We start from the raw sequence: 19,674 nt of genomic DNA, 5'->3' as shown, positions 1-19,674 counted from the left end.
GGAGTGCAATTTGAAATGTTGAAATGTAAAAACTGCAAATTACTATGGATGTGTGAAAAGTGTAAGCATGAGATAACTAACAAAAAGCAAGTGGCAGGGGACAAAATTGAGAGCCTGACTCAGAGACCGGACATGATTCCAAACAAATCGGAAATTAAAGGTGAAATAGCAGATGTTAAATCTTCTATTGATGCCCTAAGTAAGACATTACTAACGAAACTAGCACAAATATTTGAGGTACAAGTGAAACAATCTGAAACTCTAGCAGACCATCTCAAAAACACTGGAAGTGCGAGTTGGCCCTCACTGCCGAACAAGAGAAAACAGAAAGAAATATGAAATACTGCAACTTCAAAAATAGATGAAAATTCTGCACACAATCAGGATCAACTACAATTCTGCAGTCAAGATGAAACAACTCTCACAAAGCAGCATGGACCAACAAACCAAATCTCCCATTTTCCAAGTACCAAGCACTATAATGCATGGGAAGCCACAATTACAGGTACTAGGTGATAACACGATAATCGAAGACCACTCTCATAATCATAAACAAGGTACTCAGGAAGAATGTAATAAGAATTCCCTTGAGAACTGTAACGAAAATATGACAGAAAATACTAATATGGCTGAAAAAACAAACGATGATGCCAATCAGGGCAATACTGGACCATGGATTACCTATCAAAGAAGAAGACCAGCAACATTACGGAATAGAAACGGGCATGCAAAAGGGGACACAATAATCGGAACTAAACCAAATATAGAGCAGCTACAAGCAGCTTCCAAGAAAGCGTGGATGTATATGGGGAGGCTCCACAAAGAAACAGAGTCTGAATCTATAATAAACTTCCTCCGAACAAATGGTATCCTTGGAGATATCGAATGCGAGTCATTACAAACAAAAGGTTCAAACAAGGTATTCAAAATAGGAGTGGACTTGAGATACCTTGATTCATTACAGGACGAAAACTTCTGGCCTCAGGGAATCTTAGTTCGGCCTTTTCGTCTCTCAAGAGGAAGAGCCGGTGTACAGTTGTAAGTCTAAAATAAGATCACACGACAAGACTAAGGCACTAAATTTGGACATTGTTCTTTGGAATGTGGAAGGTTTAAAATCTCTTTGTTCTTCCCTTCCTGATAATTTCTGGCAACAGTTTGATATAGTCATCCTTACTGAGACTTTTCTACTGGAACACATAAGTTTTCCACAGTTTTACAGCAGACATGTTCTAGCCACACCAAAGGAGCGAGGAAGGCCCGAAGGAGGAGTTAGTATATTGTATGGAGAAGGCATTGGCACACCAAGGGAAGTCCATGAAGACGAAAATATGCTAATAATTGAGACGGACAAAATAACTATCATCAGTATCTACATTAGCCCAGCTAGAGCAGCAGACGATGCAATGGAACATATAGTTAAAGCAATAACAGCGGTAAAAGATGACAGAAATGTGATTCTGGGGGGCGACATTAACTGTCGTTTAGACAAACCTGATCATAAAACTAACATTATTCTCGATTACCTACAAGATGAAGGCTATAAACTGGTAAATAAGGCAGAAGAAGTAACCTACATGGCTCCAAATGGTAAAAGTACTGTTGATCTTTTTTTTTTGTCAAAGGACATTGCCTAACAATTCTTGATCGAGAGGTTATGGCCTCACATCCGACAGCAGTTCTTAGGAAGCACATACCTGTCGCTATTAAAGTTGAGCTAGGAAATCAAAATCCAGTAACCAAGAAGAGTCCTAATCTATGCATTACAAGGAAAGTGTGTATGCCTATCATAGAGGATGGAAAAGAAGACTTCAAAAGAGTACCGCAGATGATAAATGAAGGAATGATTGACACTGCTCTAGATAGTGTTCTGGACCTCATAAAGAAAGCATAAATTAAGAAGACTCCGAGGATCGTCAAGCCATGATTCGACAAGGAGTGCTACATGGCCAGACAAGATACTTTGGACCTTTTACACAAGGCACGGAAAACAGGTGGGGAATCCACATATGCTGAGTATGCAGTGAAAAGGAAAACATATAAGGATCTACTCAAACAAAAGAAGGCACACTACCTAGAAAAAAAGCTAAACTGCAAGCTCAAGATGCTATGAAAGACCCTTAGATTGCTCTCAAACAACGAGCTACGTGCCCTTCCCCCAAATTCGCAATAACTACATGGGAGAAATATTTCTTGGAGATCCTTAATCAGCAAAATATTGACATAGCTCTCCCACTTCAAGAAAATCTACATTGTACAACAAGACCTATAGATCAGGAGGAAGTCAAAACTGCTATCCAGTCCATGAAAAATAAGAAGGCAGTTGGCCCAGATGGAGTTTTCAATGAAAATCTGAAAGATACCTGTGACATTCTGCTTCATACATGGATCACTCTGTTCAAAGCGTGTTTGACGACAGGGAAAATACCCGAAGGTTGGAGGCAGTCGCATATCAAAATGCTCTTCAAAGGTAAAGGAGACAGGGATGACCCTGATTCGTATAGAGGTATTGCCCTCGAAAACAACATTTATAAGACCTATGTCAAGATCCTAGAGAACAGACTAATTGCAGAAATAGGAACTATGATCCCCGAACTGCAATTTGGTTCCATGAAAGGAAGAGGGACATTACATGCAGTCAAGAATTTTTTTTTTGCTAGGGGCTTTACGTCGCCCCGACACAGATAGGTCTTATGACGACGATGGGATAGGAAAGGCCTATGAGTTGGAAGGAAGCGGCCGTGGCCTTAATTAAGGTACAGCCCCAGCATTTGCTTGGTGTGAGTCAAGAATCTCTTGGACAATATACGTGAATCAATGAGGTGGTCACAGGGGAAATTTTATGTAATCTTTGTGGACTTTAAGAAGGCTTTTGACCTCTTAAACAGAGAAATACTAATTAGAAAACTAGCAAATATGATTGGAGCAGACAACCCATTAACCATAGCCATAAATAACATACTTGCTTATAACAGGGTCACGATACAAGATGGCAAAGCATCCTCAGCAGCCATTATACAAAGCAACGGGGTACTGCAAGGGGAGCCCCTTAGTCCGATACTATTTAACATAGCCTTAGCAGATATTACAAATATCATCCACAACACATCAGTTGTGAGGTACCAGTATGCAGATGTCATAGCAATAGGATCGGACAACAGAGATGACCTACAAGCTGTAATGGATAAGCTCGATGAGTATGCCGACATGAACAGTCTCATAATCAATAGAAAGAAAATAGTCCAAATGGTTTTCCAGAAAGGAGGGAGAATAGTAGCAAATGACAGGATAACAAGCAGTGAAACAGCCGTGGAAGTTGTGAATTCATTCAAATACTTGGGGATTACGCTCCAGCCCTCTTCTACTTCTTTTAGAATTCATGTAAGAGAAAGGTCATTGGCAGCCATCAGAAATATGTATGATATGAAGGAACCCACTAAACTGTCTCTAAACACAGCTATGACACTGTTCTATGCAAAGGTTCTACCTGCCCTGACATATGGTTTGGAGCTAATTTGGGAACATATAACTCTATCTGACCTTAGAGTTATTGAGAATGTCAAGGCTAGATTCTTGAAAAGAATTTTAGGTATTTCATAAATGTCACCATCAAGACTTGCTTATGAGCTAGCCAGAGAAACCTTCCTTATGGAAGACATAAGAATGAGACTACAATTACCCTCCACACGACAAGAACAGGAACTAGGCCTACTTCATATTAGACTAAGAAAACGAGCCGAAATTGACTTGGAATTCTACAGGACAGACGCAATGATTAATCAAAGCTGGACTGGGCCAAACAACGAACTGAGGAGTGCTCTGAACAGAATGGCCATACATGGTTTCCATCATAAACTGTGCATACGACCTGGTTTTCATGACCCATCTGTGCAGTGCGTGTGCGTGTTTTGTAACAAACGATGTGATCGATACCATTTTAGTGAATGCAGTAAAAGAACAGTTTCCTTATTGGATTACTCTAAAATGTAATGCACATTTGTGCACAATTACTTCTTATTATTAAAAAAAAAAAGTAATGGATAGAGAGCAAACAAATGTGCGAGTATACACCAGAAGGAGACATAGATAGGATCCTTGTAGAACATCTATGAGGAATTAGAATTTTGTGGGTTCGGATCTCACTGGCGTCCAGTTGGTCAAAATTGTTCTGTATGACAGGGAGATAAACCCCTGATTGCCACCTCTATTATGGAATTGAAATGATCACCCTCCTAATCAGTTCATTGGAACAATATTTCTTTTATCTGTTGTTTAGATGTAAGCAGGGTCAAACAAGTTTATGAACTTGTAAAAGTGTTACCAAAACCATTATCATTGAGGAATTCATTATGTCCTGGAGCAAATTCAGATGGGACTGGAGGATTGAAATTTGTATGAACAATGAACATGAGAGAAAAGTCTTACCTGCAAGAAAGTCCCAAGACCAGTCATTATTCCAACCACAAGGAAAAGGATAGAGTAAACACTTGTCTTCTGGCGAATTTGATCAGGATCTTGTAAAGAGAGAACCTAGAACAAGGAATTTATATAAACTCATTGACTTTAAATACAGCTCTTCTTTCAGTTTACTCCAGAAGGACTGTTTTAACTATGGTATATATTATTTTAAATCTAGTTCCTGCTTGTTGCTGGAAAAGATTCATTCTTTGTGTGTTAAAATTATCTTTTTAAACTAAATGAACAATTATGTTCAGTGTGATGAAAGTACAACTACTATAATTACAAACACACTAGCTGTAGTACCTGGCTCTGCTCGGGTATTTTTTTTGTTTACTTTTAGAATTTGTTTTACCTTTTTGAAGTGATTTTTTGTAGATTTTGTTATTGTGATGTTGATTGATAGATTGTGAACACCTTCATAGATTTAGAAATATTTTAAGTTTTAATTTAGTTTCACATTAAACTATTTCCTTGCAGCACCCCACGTTGTCTGGAAAATAGCTGATCTTTTCAAACAAATAATGAAAGTTATAACTGCATGTATTTTTACGTTGCACTATTGATATGATGTACATGATCAAACTGTCACTGATCAGCCTAGGGACTCCAAAAACTATGGAATCTCAGTCATTCTGGACATTTTCTTCTTCACCCCTTCTGAACCCCCATGCCGATGGAGGTTGAATTTGGACTTAAAAAAAGGGATGTCATACACCCACAGTATTTTTTCCAGATAGTAAGTCAGACTTATGTGTACCAAGTTCACTTGAGAGCTATGCTGGAACATTTACATATACATCACAAGGGAAAACAAGAAATGTACAAAAATGCAATTAAAAAAAGGAAATTGAAAAGAGAAAATATTATACATTTTATGTTAAATTATTACGAAATGATTATACAAGTACAATGCCACATCATCATCCTTCTCCTCCTTTCCCCTTATCCAGCTCCTGCTGGATGGGGGCATTTATGGCACTTCTTCACCTTCCTTTCTTCTTCCAAAATTTGTCTTATCATTTTGCCCCAAGTCCAGGTTTTCTTGCACTCCCCTTTATGGAATCGATCCTCTCGCTCTCTTTCCCAAAAACTTCATCTTAATCATCTGTTTTGGTATTCTTTCCTCCTCCATGCTCTTTACATGTCAAAACCATCTTAGTTTATTCTTATCAATTCTCTCTCTCTCTTTTTTTTTTGCTAGTTGCTTTACGTCGCACCGACACAGATAGGTCTTGTGGCGATGATGGGACAGGGAAGGGCTAGGAGTGTGAAGGAAGCGGCTGTGGCCTTAATTAAGGTACACCCCCAGCATTTGCCTGGTGTGAAAATGGGAAACTATGAAAATCAATTTTTCAGGGCTGCCAACAATGGGGTTCGAACCTACTATCTCCCGAATACTGGATACTGGCCGCACTTAAGCGACTGCAGCTATCGAGCTCTGTGTCAATTCTCTAATTCAGGTTTTCTAATACAACTTCCTTTCTAACATCTTTATTTCTCACTCTGTCTTCCCTATTATACTTGCTTGCTTGAATTCAATTCTCTTACCTACTTGTCATTGTCCAGGCCTCAGCCACATAAGTAGAGTCTGTGGTTCACAGCATTTAAGAATCAGAGATTTAGCATTTTGATTTTCAAATTTAGCATTTTGCAGCATCTACACTTCTCAAATCAGTATTTTGTATCAAAATGGTTAAAAGGCATTATTTGCAAAATTGCACACACAACTGTTGGGAGTAAAATCATACTGTTTAATCACACATGACTCGTCATGCAGTTTTGAACACACTATGGAAAATAAGTCAAACATTAATATAAGACTGCAAGTAGTATTAACACACACACGATTATGCATATTTACAAATTTACAAACACAATTTCAAAGTGAAAAATACTATTCTGAACGTATTCATTTATCACAGTGCAACAGACCTACAAGGAAGAGGAATTTCAATGATGATTGAAGTACTTTTTTTTTTTTTTACAAGTTGTTTTACATTGCAAAATGATGGAAAACCATCTTCAGGGTTGCCAACAGTGGGGTTTGAACCCACTATGGATACTGGCCGCACTTAAGCGACTGCATTTACCTAGCTTGGTGATTGAAGTACAATGTGCCAATTCGAGACCGCTTGACCACTTGATGCCACGATGTTCACGTGCTGGTTGGGGGAAAAAAAAAAAACGCTCCTTGAGTAGCACATGGTTCCTGCTCTTGCAGTGTTTATCCAAAAAAATCCTTTTTCTTTCATTCAAGTGTTTGATTGCAAAGTCGACACATCAATATATCTGTATCACTTACCTATTGTAAAAATGTTCCGATTTGTAACTCTCTGCACGCTGTTTGATCGCTACTTTGCTTCTACCCGTAGCTATCAGACAATAAATTGCTACTATACTTTAAAACAGAACTACTACTCAGCACCTAGGCTATGTCAAGAATAACCGACTATGATCAAGGGTCAACATAAAGTGAATGAACGCATGTGCTTGAAAGTGTATTAAGCTGTTTGGTTGGTTGTTCTTTGTACTGCTCTTTGGCCATTCAAAGATATTCCATACATTGAAAGATTTAAGGCACCGTAATGATTCTTTCCCCTGAAATAAATAACATATATCTTATTTTTAAGAAAAATGCATCATTTTTAAAAAAGATATGTGTTTATTTCATACAAAACCAAGAAATTTGCATCTGTTTCATATAAATTGTATAATTTCACATAAATCATATAATTTTGCATTTTATCGCCAATTCAAAATTGCTAAAAGCCACACATAAGTCTTTATTTATTTATTTATTTATTTATTTATTTATTTATTTATTTATTTATTTATTTATTTTATGCCTTTGTATGTGGTGAAGTTATGGCTCACAGCCCTCTCTTACACTTAACCATATGTGTGCATAATACATTTTGTACATTATCTCTTTATACTTCCTTGGTACTTCTTTATTCCGCACAAGGTTTGTTACTCTCTGGTGGAATGCATTGCCCTGTTGTACCCTCTTGGTATTCTCCATGTCCAGCCTTGTATTCTGCATGAATTCACTCCCTAGGTATTTGAAACTGTCCACAATTACAAGGCTTTGGCCACCAATTTTTCACAGTGCCTTTTCTTTGTCTTTATGCTCTTGATATCACCAAGGTCTTACTTTTCTCTGTGCTGATTTTTATAGAATGCCATATATTTAGTACAAATGTTGTTAAAAATATAAGAAATGCACTGACACCAGAAGTAATACTTCATATTATTCCTTGAAGTTCTCTAACCAAACCAAACCAAACCAAACCAAACCAAAACCAAAACCAAAACAAACCAAACCCCATGGCACTATACAGCCCTTGAAGGGCCTTGGCCTACCAAGCGACCGCTGCTCAGCCCGAAGGGCTGCAGATTACGAGGTGTCATGTGGTCAGCATGACCAATCCTCTCGGCAGTTATTCTTGGCTTTCTAGACCAGGGCCGCTATCTCATCGTCAGATAGCTCCTCAATTCTAATCACGTAGGCTGAGTGGACCTTGAACCAGCCCTCAGGTCCAGGTAAAAATCCCTGACCTGGCTGGGAATTGAACCCGGGGCCTCCGGGTAAGAGGCAGGCACGCTACCCCTACACCACAGGGCCGGCTACCTATTGAACACAGTTTCAAAAACAAAAGTTGTTGCACATGGGACATTTTAAAAATAGACCATTTAAAAAAATGCTTTAATTCTGGAATTACTTATTCCATTTAGGAAAAATTTCAAATCTTTGTTAACTGGAGCCATAGTAATCAACAACTAACATTTTGTGTAGATATGACTAAAATTACAGAAAATTCAGTTAAGTCTCCCCTTAAAAAATTAAAACAGTTTAGTCGTTTTTATTCTTGTCACTCTTATCCAGGGAGCTTCTAGGTTGGGCAGTAGATCATTAACTTCCATCCACTTCTCACACCTCTCTGGACACAGCAGATGCATCCCTTCTGGGGTCTCCTTAGCTCTTAGCCACTTTGATTCTTCATATACTGCAGGCTATTATTTACAGTTGGCTTGCCACAGCCAAAGGCATGTTATACCTAACTACCAGGTTCCAGTGAGGCCACCCCTAAACTGGAGAGCAGACACTTCTTGCAGACAACCCTAACCTGGAGAGCAGATGTTGCCTGCTGGATTTCATTGGCACTTACTCCACTGGGAAGCAGCACCCTGCAAAAGGGGCTCTTCTGCCTGAAGCCATTGGCCTCTTCAGAGAGTCTGATTATTTACATGTCCTACTGACTGAAACTTTGTGATATACATAGCATGATACTTAACATTCATTAAAAATCCTTCATCAACTCCGACTTCTACATATCCTGATTTAAAGAGACCCCCCACACTTTTTATTATTTCATTTTTTTTAATAATAAGTGTGGCAGTATAAAGACAGCAGTGGGAATTGATTTGAAAATTTCTAATTTTATTGTATTAACATCTTTTTTTGTATAAGATTTTATTCTGTTTGGACTGAAAGTTTGTACTTGAAAGAATTATTTCGATCTCATAAACCTGGACCTATCCAGATTATTTTAAATTGTCTGTTTTAAAGCTCTTATTTATGGTAAGTATCAAAAACGATAATTTTATCTGTGTATTTCAGTATTTTCGTTTTGTTTCAAAATTTGTGAAACAGCCTGTTCTGGAAGCACGTTTCCTGTTGCATAAATGAAAACTTTTCTCCAACATTTATGATCACTGTGTTAGAAAGAAAGAAGAGACTTCTGACTGGAGAAAATAAAAGTAAATGTAATTGGTGAATGTGAAAGTCAAAGGTGAATTCTGCATTCCGATTGGTTCCCTTTGGTGGTTGCACCATTTCCTGTTTCTAGATCTTACCCTTCTTCTTCGGTGGCAACAAGGTAGCGGTAGTTGCTTTACGTCGCACCGACACAGATAGGTCTTATGGCGATGATAGGACAGGGAAGGGCTAGGAGTGGGAAGGAAGCGGCCGTGGCCTTAATTAAGGTACAGCCCGTGAAAATGGGAAACCACGGAAAACCATTTTCAGGGCTGCCGACAGTGGGGTTCGAACCTACTATCTCCTGAATACTGGATACTGGCCGCACTTAAGCGACTGCAGCTATCGAGCTCGGTCAACAAGGTAGCATCATTGTCTTTGATCATCTGACCATCTTAGTGAGCAAGCGTGCTTGTCATTCGGTCCCCTCATGGAAAACCCGGTCTCAGGGAAAAAACTGTTTCTTCCTGTATTTTGGTTTTTAACTTCATTCAAATGTGATAATTTACCCTCTTTTTTTTTTTCCTTATACAGAACTTTACCCCTCAAATTTCACGTTTACTGGTACGTTTGTCAAAATGACTTAGCTTCTCAGCTAAGATTATATACTATTTGTTGGATGCAATATCCTTTTTCTTAACCTTTGTATTACTGTATGTTATAATTATCCCTCAGGTTTGCCTCCTGGTATTTCTGTGTCACCTTTCATACGTATGGAAAATCTATGCACATTATCTGAAGTGTTTTAGATAATGATGCAAGTTTGCTGTACCTCTGTGTTTGGTTTTTGTAGACTTACTTAAATCAAAATGTATTGTCGCATCAGGATTTTCGATAGGTTTGAATTTGGTGACAAAAATTTTTTTTAGCACACAGCGCATGTCTGCAGGTATATCCCATAACATGTAATTTCCATGTACTATGTGTCTGAAGGTCCTTCAAATACAGAGTCTGATTTTGTCTCTCTTAAAAAAAAATTTAAAAAAATAAAAAAAAATTTCTTTTCACAGCAAAAGGCTACCTTCTATTACTTCTTAGAGTTCCATGCCACTTTCCACATCCATTCTGTAGTTATGTTTCCTAATCTGTTTGTTTACACTTTGTGCTGCAATGCTTTTGTTGAATCTAAGGTTTTTTTTTACTAAAGTTAAGATTTCACTCATTATTATTATTATTATTATTATTATTATTATTATTATTATTATTATTTTGTGTAATCAGCCAATAATGGTTACAATAACAAACAAGATCAGCCACTAAAGAGGATGATAACAGAACACAACTCACCCCATAGACTTCTCCAAAGAGCACTGCAAAGAATGGAAGAGTGGCACCAACTACAGCAGCAGCAATGCAACCAACAAGGTTGTGAGCCCACTCTGGCTTGTTGAGCCCCATGATGCGACCAAATGGAGCGTCATAATTCTCTTCCTGTAAATTATGGTAAAGTGACTAGAATATGACAGTCTAGGTACAGTACTAAATATTTTCACTGACTGGAGAAAGAAATAATAATTAAACTTATGTCATAATGGTCCACCTTTTCAATACTATATTATGCAATGTTTACATTACATTTCTAATCTAGGGACTAGTTTCAGCCTTGACTGGCCATCTTCAGCCTTAATGTAAAACTGTACAAACACATCCAATAACTAAAACAAATGTGCTAACACATAAAAATGACATAAAAAAGTGTTAAAAACATCTGGATGAACTATGTGCACAACATGTAAAATATGATGAAATTAAAATTGGGCTCTAAAATTCATAGATGTGTTGCATCATGTTAAAATGTTCCATCAGTACTTCTTGTTAAAATATCATGAAAATGCTGAAAAGTTCCTCTGTCGGACATTGTCAATGGTTGAATCAAGGACGGCACATGAAGATATGGTTAAATAACCGGTACATTCTTAATTTTTAGCTGGTAAACATTCGCAATTCAGTGTGGTGTCCATGAAGTTAACCTGAAGAAATGATAGACAAAATTAATGAGCTGAAGGAGAGAGAGTGCTAATCAAATGGCACAGGTTATATGAGACCTTTCGTGACAAACTTCTTTTAGCGCACTGTGCATATCTGCAGGTATATCTCATAACATGTAATTTTCCTTGTACTATGTGTCTAAAAGTCCTTCAAATTCTGAGTCTCTGACTTTTTCTCTTTTTAAAAAAGAGAAAAAGTAAATGTTGTAATCCAAGGGAAATAACTCTCTTAGTTTTCTTTTCACAGCAAAAGGCTACATTCCATTACTTCTCCGAGTTCCATGCCATTTTCCAACATCAGCTTAAGCAGACTCTCAAGAATATTCCATATTTATTGACAGATCAAAAACAAAACTAAACTAATTAGTATGAACACAGGTTTACCCACCACCAAAGCCCTCGCCAAGACACACAAAACAGGTGTTCCCATTTGCCCAATCATTACCTGTAGACAGAGTCCATTATATATATATATATATTTGTTTTTGCTATTTGCTTTACGTCGCACTGACACAGATAGGTCTTATGGCGACGATGGGACAGGAAAGGCCTAGGAGTTGGAAGGAAGCGGCCGTGGCCTTAATTATGGTACAGTCCCGGCATTTGCCTGGTGTGAAAATGGGAAACCACGGAAAACCATCTTCAAGGCTGCCGACAGTGGGACTCGAACCCTCTATCTCCCGATTACTGGATACTGGCCGCACTTAAGTGACTGCAGCTATCGAGCTCGGTGAGTCCAAAGCATTACAATTCAAAGATTTTTAAGAAGGAACTATCGATTTTTGTCTAAAAAATCAATTACAAACACTAAAGAATTCATCAATAAATTAAGAAAGTTTAACATTCAATTCAATCATTCTCTTCATTCATTTGATATTGTAAACATCTATCCCAGCATACAAATTTTCAAGGTATACCCCATCATTCAAAACAATTTAAGCAAATACAGCGGCCTAAGTTTATTAGAAATACAGGATTTCATGTCTATGCTTAAATTAGTTATGAACAACAATTATTTCACTTTTGATAATGTTATTTATCAACAGGAAGGATTGGCTATGGGATCGCCGGCCTATTGTATCTTGACCGAGATTTACTTGGATTTTTTGGAACACACCAAAATTGATATTAATAACTTTCACAACATCCTTTTCTGGGCAAGATATGTAGACAACACCATAGTAATTATGAATGAGAGCATTACAGATCCTGCTACCACTCTCATTAATCTAAATAACATTGATCCGCTTAAAAAATTCACACTTGAATCCAAAATTGGATGGAAAATTAATTTTTTAGACTTAACTATTATCAGGCACCCAGGCTCCTTAAGATACAAGATTTTCAGAAAACCTACCCAAACAGTCACTACAATCCATCAAGATTCTTCATATCCTCAAATTAACAAATGAGCAGCGTAAAACAAGCATGGTGTACCGAGCCTTCAATGTTCCAATGTCAAAAAGAGACCTCAAAAATATGTTGAACACTATTCGTAATATAGCTAAATCTAACGGATACAACAGTTTCTTTATTGAAAGAATAATCAATAAATATAAATATCGCCCCTCAACCACCTTGAAAAAAGTAAAACGAAACAACAATTCTTTCTACCTTTACGTTCAATGAACAAATTTACAAAGTTACCAATATCTTTAAAAAGCACGATGAAAAAGTAGTTTTCAAAACCAATAATAGGAATGTAGAAGTCTTACATAATGTGACATCCATAAACAAGTTCAATAGTTTTTCAAAATCAGGAGTGTAGAGGATTACTTTCAACAGTTGTAATAATTCTTCTTACGTTGGATAGACTGGGAGGAGCTTAAATATAAGGTACTCTGAACATGTTAATGCCCTGAAGTACAATAAATTTTCAGCTGTAAGACAGCATATGCATGACTGTAATCACAAATTTAAAAACATAATACAAGATACGGAAATTCTCAAAATCCTCAACAAAGGACCCCTCCTTAACATTATAGAAAGCAGCTTCATACATGCAGATCTATACTTTTAACCCAATTTATAATCTTAATTACATTTCAGTAAAGCCAAATACCCTATTTGACCTAATTCCCACTTTTAGAAACGTCAAACCAAGAAGTCTTAATTCAGTTTTTCATACTATTCACAGCACCTTTCCTCAGCAGCTATCTATTTTCCAACATTCTTCGGCCCTGTCTTAATCTCCCCCTTTCCCCTCTCTCCCCTTTCCTTTCCACGCCCTCTCCCTTTTCATTGAATTAGTATGAGGCCCAAAACAATAGGCCATGCACCACATGCCGCAACGAAAGGTCTCATAACCTGGGCCATTTGATTAGCACTCTCTCTCCTTCAGCTCAATTTTATCATTTATTCAGGTTAATTTCATGGACACCGCATTGAATTGTAAATGTCTACCAGCTACAAATTAAGAACATGCCAGTTATTTAACCATATCTTTGTGTGCCGCCCTAGATTCAACCGTTGACAATGTCCAATAGAGGAACTTTTCATCATTTTTATGATATTTTAACAACAAGCACTAATGGAACATTTTAACAAGATGCAATGCATCTAGGAATTTTAGAGCCTGATTTTAATTTTGTCATATTTTATATGCTGTGCACATAGTTCAACCCAGATATTTTTAATACTTTTTTTTTTGTCATTTGTGTGTGTTTGTACATTTGTTTTAGTTATTGGATGTGTTTGTACAGTTTTGCATTAAGGCTGATGATGGCCAGACAAGGCCAAAACTAGTTCCTAAATTAGAAATGCAGTGTAACATTGCATTATATAGTGTTGAAAAGGTGGACCATTACAACATAAGTTTAATTGTTATTGTGGTCACAATTCAATTCGGATCAAAACCATGAAGTATACACAGGTCCTCATTATAGCCTGAATATATTTCTCTAATAATGTGAACTAGTTTGCACATACTGTCAATTCTTTTGAAAATAAGAATTTACCATTACATTTTATTGTTTCCTATTACTTATTTTATAACCAGCTGCATTGTACATCTGAGTGATACTGATGAGGCACTGATAATATTTTATATTCAACTAATATTTCATGTACCATAACCAGGGTTTGGATTTTTATGTTTTAACTTATTTCTTTTTCTTGCTATAAAGCAGCCTTAATTTATACCACATACAGGATCTCCCATATAAACTAAGATCGTCCAAGTGGCATTTTTATTCTCTGGTATGTGAGCTTGCAAGCAGCGTGCACATGTTCTACCTGGCAAACATGTCGCCAGTCAATCTCAGCTGTTAACATGGTGAGACAGTTATCATTTCAACACCATGTTTTCAAATGTAAAAGTTATTTTAAAAGGTTGATTAGAATAAAAACTTTTAATGTATTGAACAGGTTGATTAGAATAAAAACTTTGTTATTACAAGTACACCTTCATGAGCACAGATTCACGTAATCTATATAAATAAAATTGTAATGACCGTGTGTCTGTACATTGACTATTTTGGTGAAGTTTTCATACAGCTATCTGTTTAAGGGGTAATAATGATAATCTGCATACTTTTTAGCTTCAGTTTCCAGAAAGTCCTAATTTTTAACCCCAAAATCAAGATTGCGGCACAATCTGCCAAACGAGCTAGAAAATTGAAATTTGGAAAAATTATACGTTTTAGCCTGTAACCAACAGAAAACTTCCAAGATCTTTAAATTTTTCACTTTCATCTCCGAAGAATACTGAAATATGGAGGCAATTTTAATGATGGTGCAGACCTTCATTTCAAGGTACTTCGTGGCTAATCAGCAAGTCCTATCACAAAACGGATGGCACAATCTCAGTTCAATTTGGGGTGATCAACTTTGGTCCTATGACTTTTTGTCGTATCTCTATCCCTTATATGTTAGATTTGTCTATTTCTCAACTGTAAGTAAATTTTGCACTTTTTACATGCATAATTTATACTTTGCATCACTTATAGGAAAGATAGAATCATCAAATTCAGCACGATTATTGGCCCACACAGTAGCCATATGTAAGCCAAATGCTATGTTCGTAGCTGTCACATAATTATCCGAAAAGTAGTGCACTGTGGGACAATCTTACCTAAATTCCACCCTATTCAATGTTTCTAACTCAATCTGACCCATGAATAGATGAGATAAAAGAAAATATCATGGGGCCAGCCATTTAGACCGCTAAATACGGCATCTTATGGTATAATCCTTATGTCGATGTGACGTACCATTTAGCAGCAGTTAATCTGTAAATTAAGGTCTGCAATATTTTAAATATGCATATACTTTTGTATGTCAATCTACATATAATCACTGATGTCGATTTGTAGTGATCAAGGCAGGGTATATCTGCTATTGTAATCAGTACTCCCCACAGCGACTTTGACTGGCAGTAGGAATGGAGTACTTCTCGAACTCCTGTGTAAGTGGCATTAGTAATCAGGGCCTACCATTGTCATTGTCACTTGCAGAAGGCAAAGGAGCATGTAATTTTGTTTAAAACTCTCCTACCTGATTGTGTTTGGCTGTAGGCAAGGGTGCCCGCCATTCTACATAAATTTACCCATCTAAAATATGACTGGCATTAGGCATAGTGACCTGCTATTGCAATGGAAACTCACCAACTCGGTGTGACTGACATTAAGAAACGGGGCCTCTCATTATAATGATAACAGCACAACTCAATTTTGACTGGCAGTAGGGAAGATGCCAGCAATTATAATAAAAACTCCTCAACTGTAATCTGTCTGGATGTAGGAAAGGGGGCCTGCCATTGTAATGAAAACTGCCCAAATTGATTGTGACCATGCAGTAGATAATGGGGCCTGCCATTATAATGAAAACTCCCCTATTCGACTGCGCATAGCAGTAGGCAAGGGGCCTGCCGTTATCATCACAAACTCTGTTGATTAATAAACTTTTAAGCAAAGGTTGCCAGTTCATTACAGCTGAGAAGAACCCCAAGATGGTTTTACACACGATGCTTGTTTAGAGGCTTCGAGTTGCCTATCATCCATCAGCAATTCAAAACCTGAAAAACTCTCATTAATTGGTTTTATGTAGGTCTCACACATTCATATTGGCCAGGCTGCATCCAAACAGTTTCAAAGTCACCATGAATATGCTGCTCCAGTGTCTCCTCATCTGGAATGGGCTCTAAATACATGATACTTTTGTGATGGCCCCATAACCAGAAATCACATGGGTTGAGATCTGGTGAATGAGCAGGCCATGCAATTGGACCTCCTCATCCAATCCATCGACCAGAGAAGACACAATTGAGATGCGTCCAGAGGTTAACGGTGAAGTGAGCTGGAGCACCATCATGTAGCAGCCACGTAACCCTGTGAATCATCAATGGTACATCTTCTAGCAGTGGGCGGCAAAGTCACCTGCAAGAAACGCCAATAGTTCTGGTCTTTTAGGCGACATGGAAGGAAGACTGATCCCAAAACACGGTCGCCAATTATCCCGGCCCACACATTACAGCTGAACCGCTGCATATGATTCGCTGGCACCAAACCATGGGGGTTCTGCATACAATCCTACAGATGACTGCTATGAAAGTTGAAGATACCACTCCACGTAAAGGTGGCCTCATCTGTGAATAGGATGGATGCCACAAATCTCGGAATCTTGGTTGCCTGATGAATAAACCAGTGGCGAAGCTGCTCCCAATGTGGAAAGTCTGTTGCTAGTAAGCCCTGCACATGCTGTAAGTAAACACCATGTCGGCAAGCTCTCGAGTCGAATATAGAACTATTGTGAACAATGCTGTAACACATCCACTACCCGGCGAGTCAGCACGAGAAGTGACTCAGGCACAATAGTACCAATGACTATGGCAAGAGAGGGCACTACGGCATGATGTATGAGGAATAGTACCGCCATCTAGGAGGAAACCAAACAAATGGTCATGACGAATGTTTGTAGCTTAGAGTGTAATATCTGTTACTCATGCCATAGCTACAAGATGCTGCGACTTCTTGCGAGACGCAGACAGAAAAAACATGACTAAAGGGGGAGCTAGGTGGGTCTCAAACTGGCAAAATGGATTAGCGACCACAATTCCTCAAGCTGAATCTAGCATTGCTTCCACTTATGTCTAATGTTAGATACAGTTTGTTTTGTGCTTCAGTACTTTGCACAGATATTGGCCATGGATGCACCCATTATAAGTTTTCTATTACAGCTAATTTTCCACATATAAAAAGATTCTTGTGTTTATGTTTCTGTCTTAGTGTCTCAGTGACATTCTGTAATGATAATGTGTTAAAACACTGTACACATTACTGCATGAAGAACTACACATTTGAGGCAAGTTTGTAAGTTGCTTTATGTCTCTCCAACATAGATAGGTCTTACTGTGATGATATGATAGGAAAGGCTAGAAGTAGAAGAAATTGGCCATAGCCGTAATTAAGGTACAGTCTTAGTATTTGCCTGGTGTGAAAATGGGAAACCACAGAAAACCCTCTTCAGGGCTGCCGACAGAGGAGTTCGAACCCGCTATCTCCTGAATGCAAGCTCACAGCTGTGTGCCCTTAACTGCATGGCCAACTCACTTGCTGCATATGAGACAATAGCACAATTTTGAGTTGTCATGACTTAAAACTTACAGACTCTATAATAGAAACTTACTGCACTGCATATCGACAACAATGGGCAAATACCGTACAGTATTCTTAGCCATAACAAAGCTACGTTGACTTCCCGCCAAATTTAAAATCTTACATTCTACCTCTTTCCCTTTTTTGCCTGTCCAGATTAAGCAAAATCCAGCTTAATGAAGTTTCACTGTACCACCAGACTAAGCAGGGATTGAACCCACTAACTTGGGCTCAGAAGGTCAGTGCTCTACCATCGAAGTCTCTCAGCCTGGTGTGTGTATGTGTATATATATATAATATAAACACACACATTCTGTGTAACTGATATCATTGCAAGGGAGAAAATCACAGTATGAAACTCATGAGACAGTAACTGTTCTCAGTACCTAATATTCTTAAGTAAAGCAAAAGGGTACAGAATAGTCCATAGAGTTGGCTAGAAATATAGAACTGTACAAGTACTTCTATTTTCCTTGTAATTTGATGTAGATAGAAGCTAAAATAACTTTTAAATTGTTGGATATTATGTATCTCACCTCTTCTTCTGCTGCTGGTGGTGGTGAAGTTACTTGACTAGCTTTACGTGCTGCTGGGGTTGAAATGCACCGTGTTAAGGAGGAAATAAGGAAGTCTCCCTTACCATCCTCCTCTAGTTGCTGTTGTTGATCTTCAATGGCTAAAAGTAGTACCAAAAAAATGACCATGTATCTTATGAATAAAAGGAACAATCATTCTTATCACATTAATCTAATACTTTGATTGTGGCATATCCAGCAGCCTTTTCCATTCTTTCTGCTGGAAAACTATTTTGACTAAAAAAAATTCATTAAGCTGTCCACGCAATTCTAAAAAGAAACTGCAGAAGAGGCTGCCATTCTGATGAGATTTATTCAAAATGATATTTAAGGAAGGTTTTCAAGGACCAAAATAAATGAAATGACATGGTTTCTGGAGTACCGACTGAGTATTCAAGGATACTTATAGAAACTGTATATGCTGAGCGATGCATATCATTAAAATCAATGTAAAGAATTAGTGTGATTGATGCAAGGCAATTCCTCCAAGATGATAATCACAACTGGCGAAAGAAGTAGTTAACATAACAGCTTAAGTTTTCACAGCCGACTCCTCAGTGAATATAGAAGAAATTTTCTGGGTTTGTAGGCCATGGTCCAATTACATCCCTATCATCCCTATCATCCCTATTGTTCCCTATGGGAACTGTGCTTGGGTTTTCTTGTCCTTGTCCACACCTGGTTCCATCAAAACAAATTTGAAGATTTTTACACATTTAAAGTCCTTAAACATTTACCCCTATCCACCCTCCTGCCCTTCAAAATCCTGAAGTTTAGCTTCATCTTGCATTAAGGTCTAGGGAAGCACATAGCCTTAACATTAGATATAATTGCTCCTTTTCTCTATTCTCTGGCCTGCAAGTACCCAGGATAGGTCTCAGAGACTGCACGGGGTCTACTCCAATAAATACACCTTTGATATTTAAAGTCAGCCTTGTCAATATTTAGAGTTATTTAATTAATAATTTGTTATCATCTATTACACCGTACATGTTTTGAGAACCTTAATGTCCTCTTCCTCAGCAGTATTTTTCACACTACCAATTATCTTTTAGACTTCTTTAATTATTACACATCAAACACCAAAGTTCTAAACATCTCTTAATAGAAATCTAATATGTGTCATGAGATACTCAACCCCCCATAGGGCCCAACGGCTTTGGGTGGATGAGGCCCTTGAGTGGGGTGATGGTCCCCTCAGTGTAGGAAATGACACTGGAGCCCATCATCTGTGTCTTTGGCCCAACGGCAAAATAGACGGAGGAACCTCCTTTTTGTGGTTCTCATCGGTTGTGGAG

General features: G+C 37.8%; 1 protein-coding gene across 2 annotated transcripts in view; it reads right to left on the bottom strand.

Moving 5' to 3' along the window:
- Window positions 1–19,674, bottom strand: part of LOC136866328 (multidrug resistance protein homolog 49) — a 322,764-nt gene that overhangs the window by 60,252 nt on the left and 242,838 nt on the right. For both annotated transcript variants that reach the window (XM_067143179.2, XM_067143178.2), the window contains exons 14-16: window positions 18,338–18,477; window positions 10,508–10,651; window positions 4,426–4,530 (exon numbers count right to left, since the gene is read on the bottom strand). In XM_067143179.2, coding sequence (XP_066999280.2) covers window positions 4,426–4,530; window positions 10,508–10,651; window positions 18,338–18,477 — 389 coding nt within the window. The remainder of the gene's footprint in view (window positions 1–4,425; window positions 4,531–10,507; window positions 10,652–18,337; window positions 18,478–19,674) is intronic.

Source organism: Anabrus simplex, chromosome 3 (genome assembly GCF_040414725.1).
Source record: "Anabrus simplex isolate iqAnaSimp1 chromosome 3, ASM4041472v1, whole genome shotgun sequence".
In the NCBI taxonomy this organism is placed as follows: Eukaryota; Metazoa; Arthropoda; class Insecta; order Orthoptera; family Tettigoniidae; genus Anabrus; species Anabrus simplex.
Note: the sequence above shows the minus strand (reverse complement) of the source record. Positions and strands in the feature narration are given on the sequence as shown.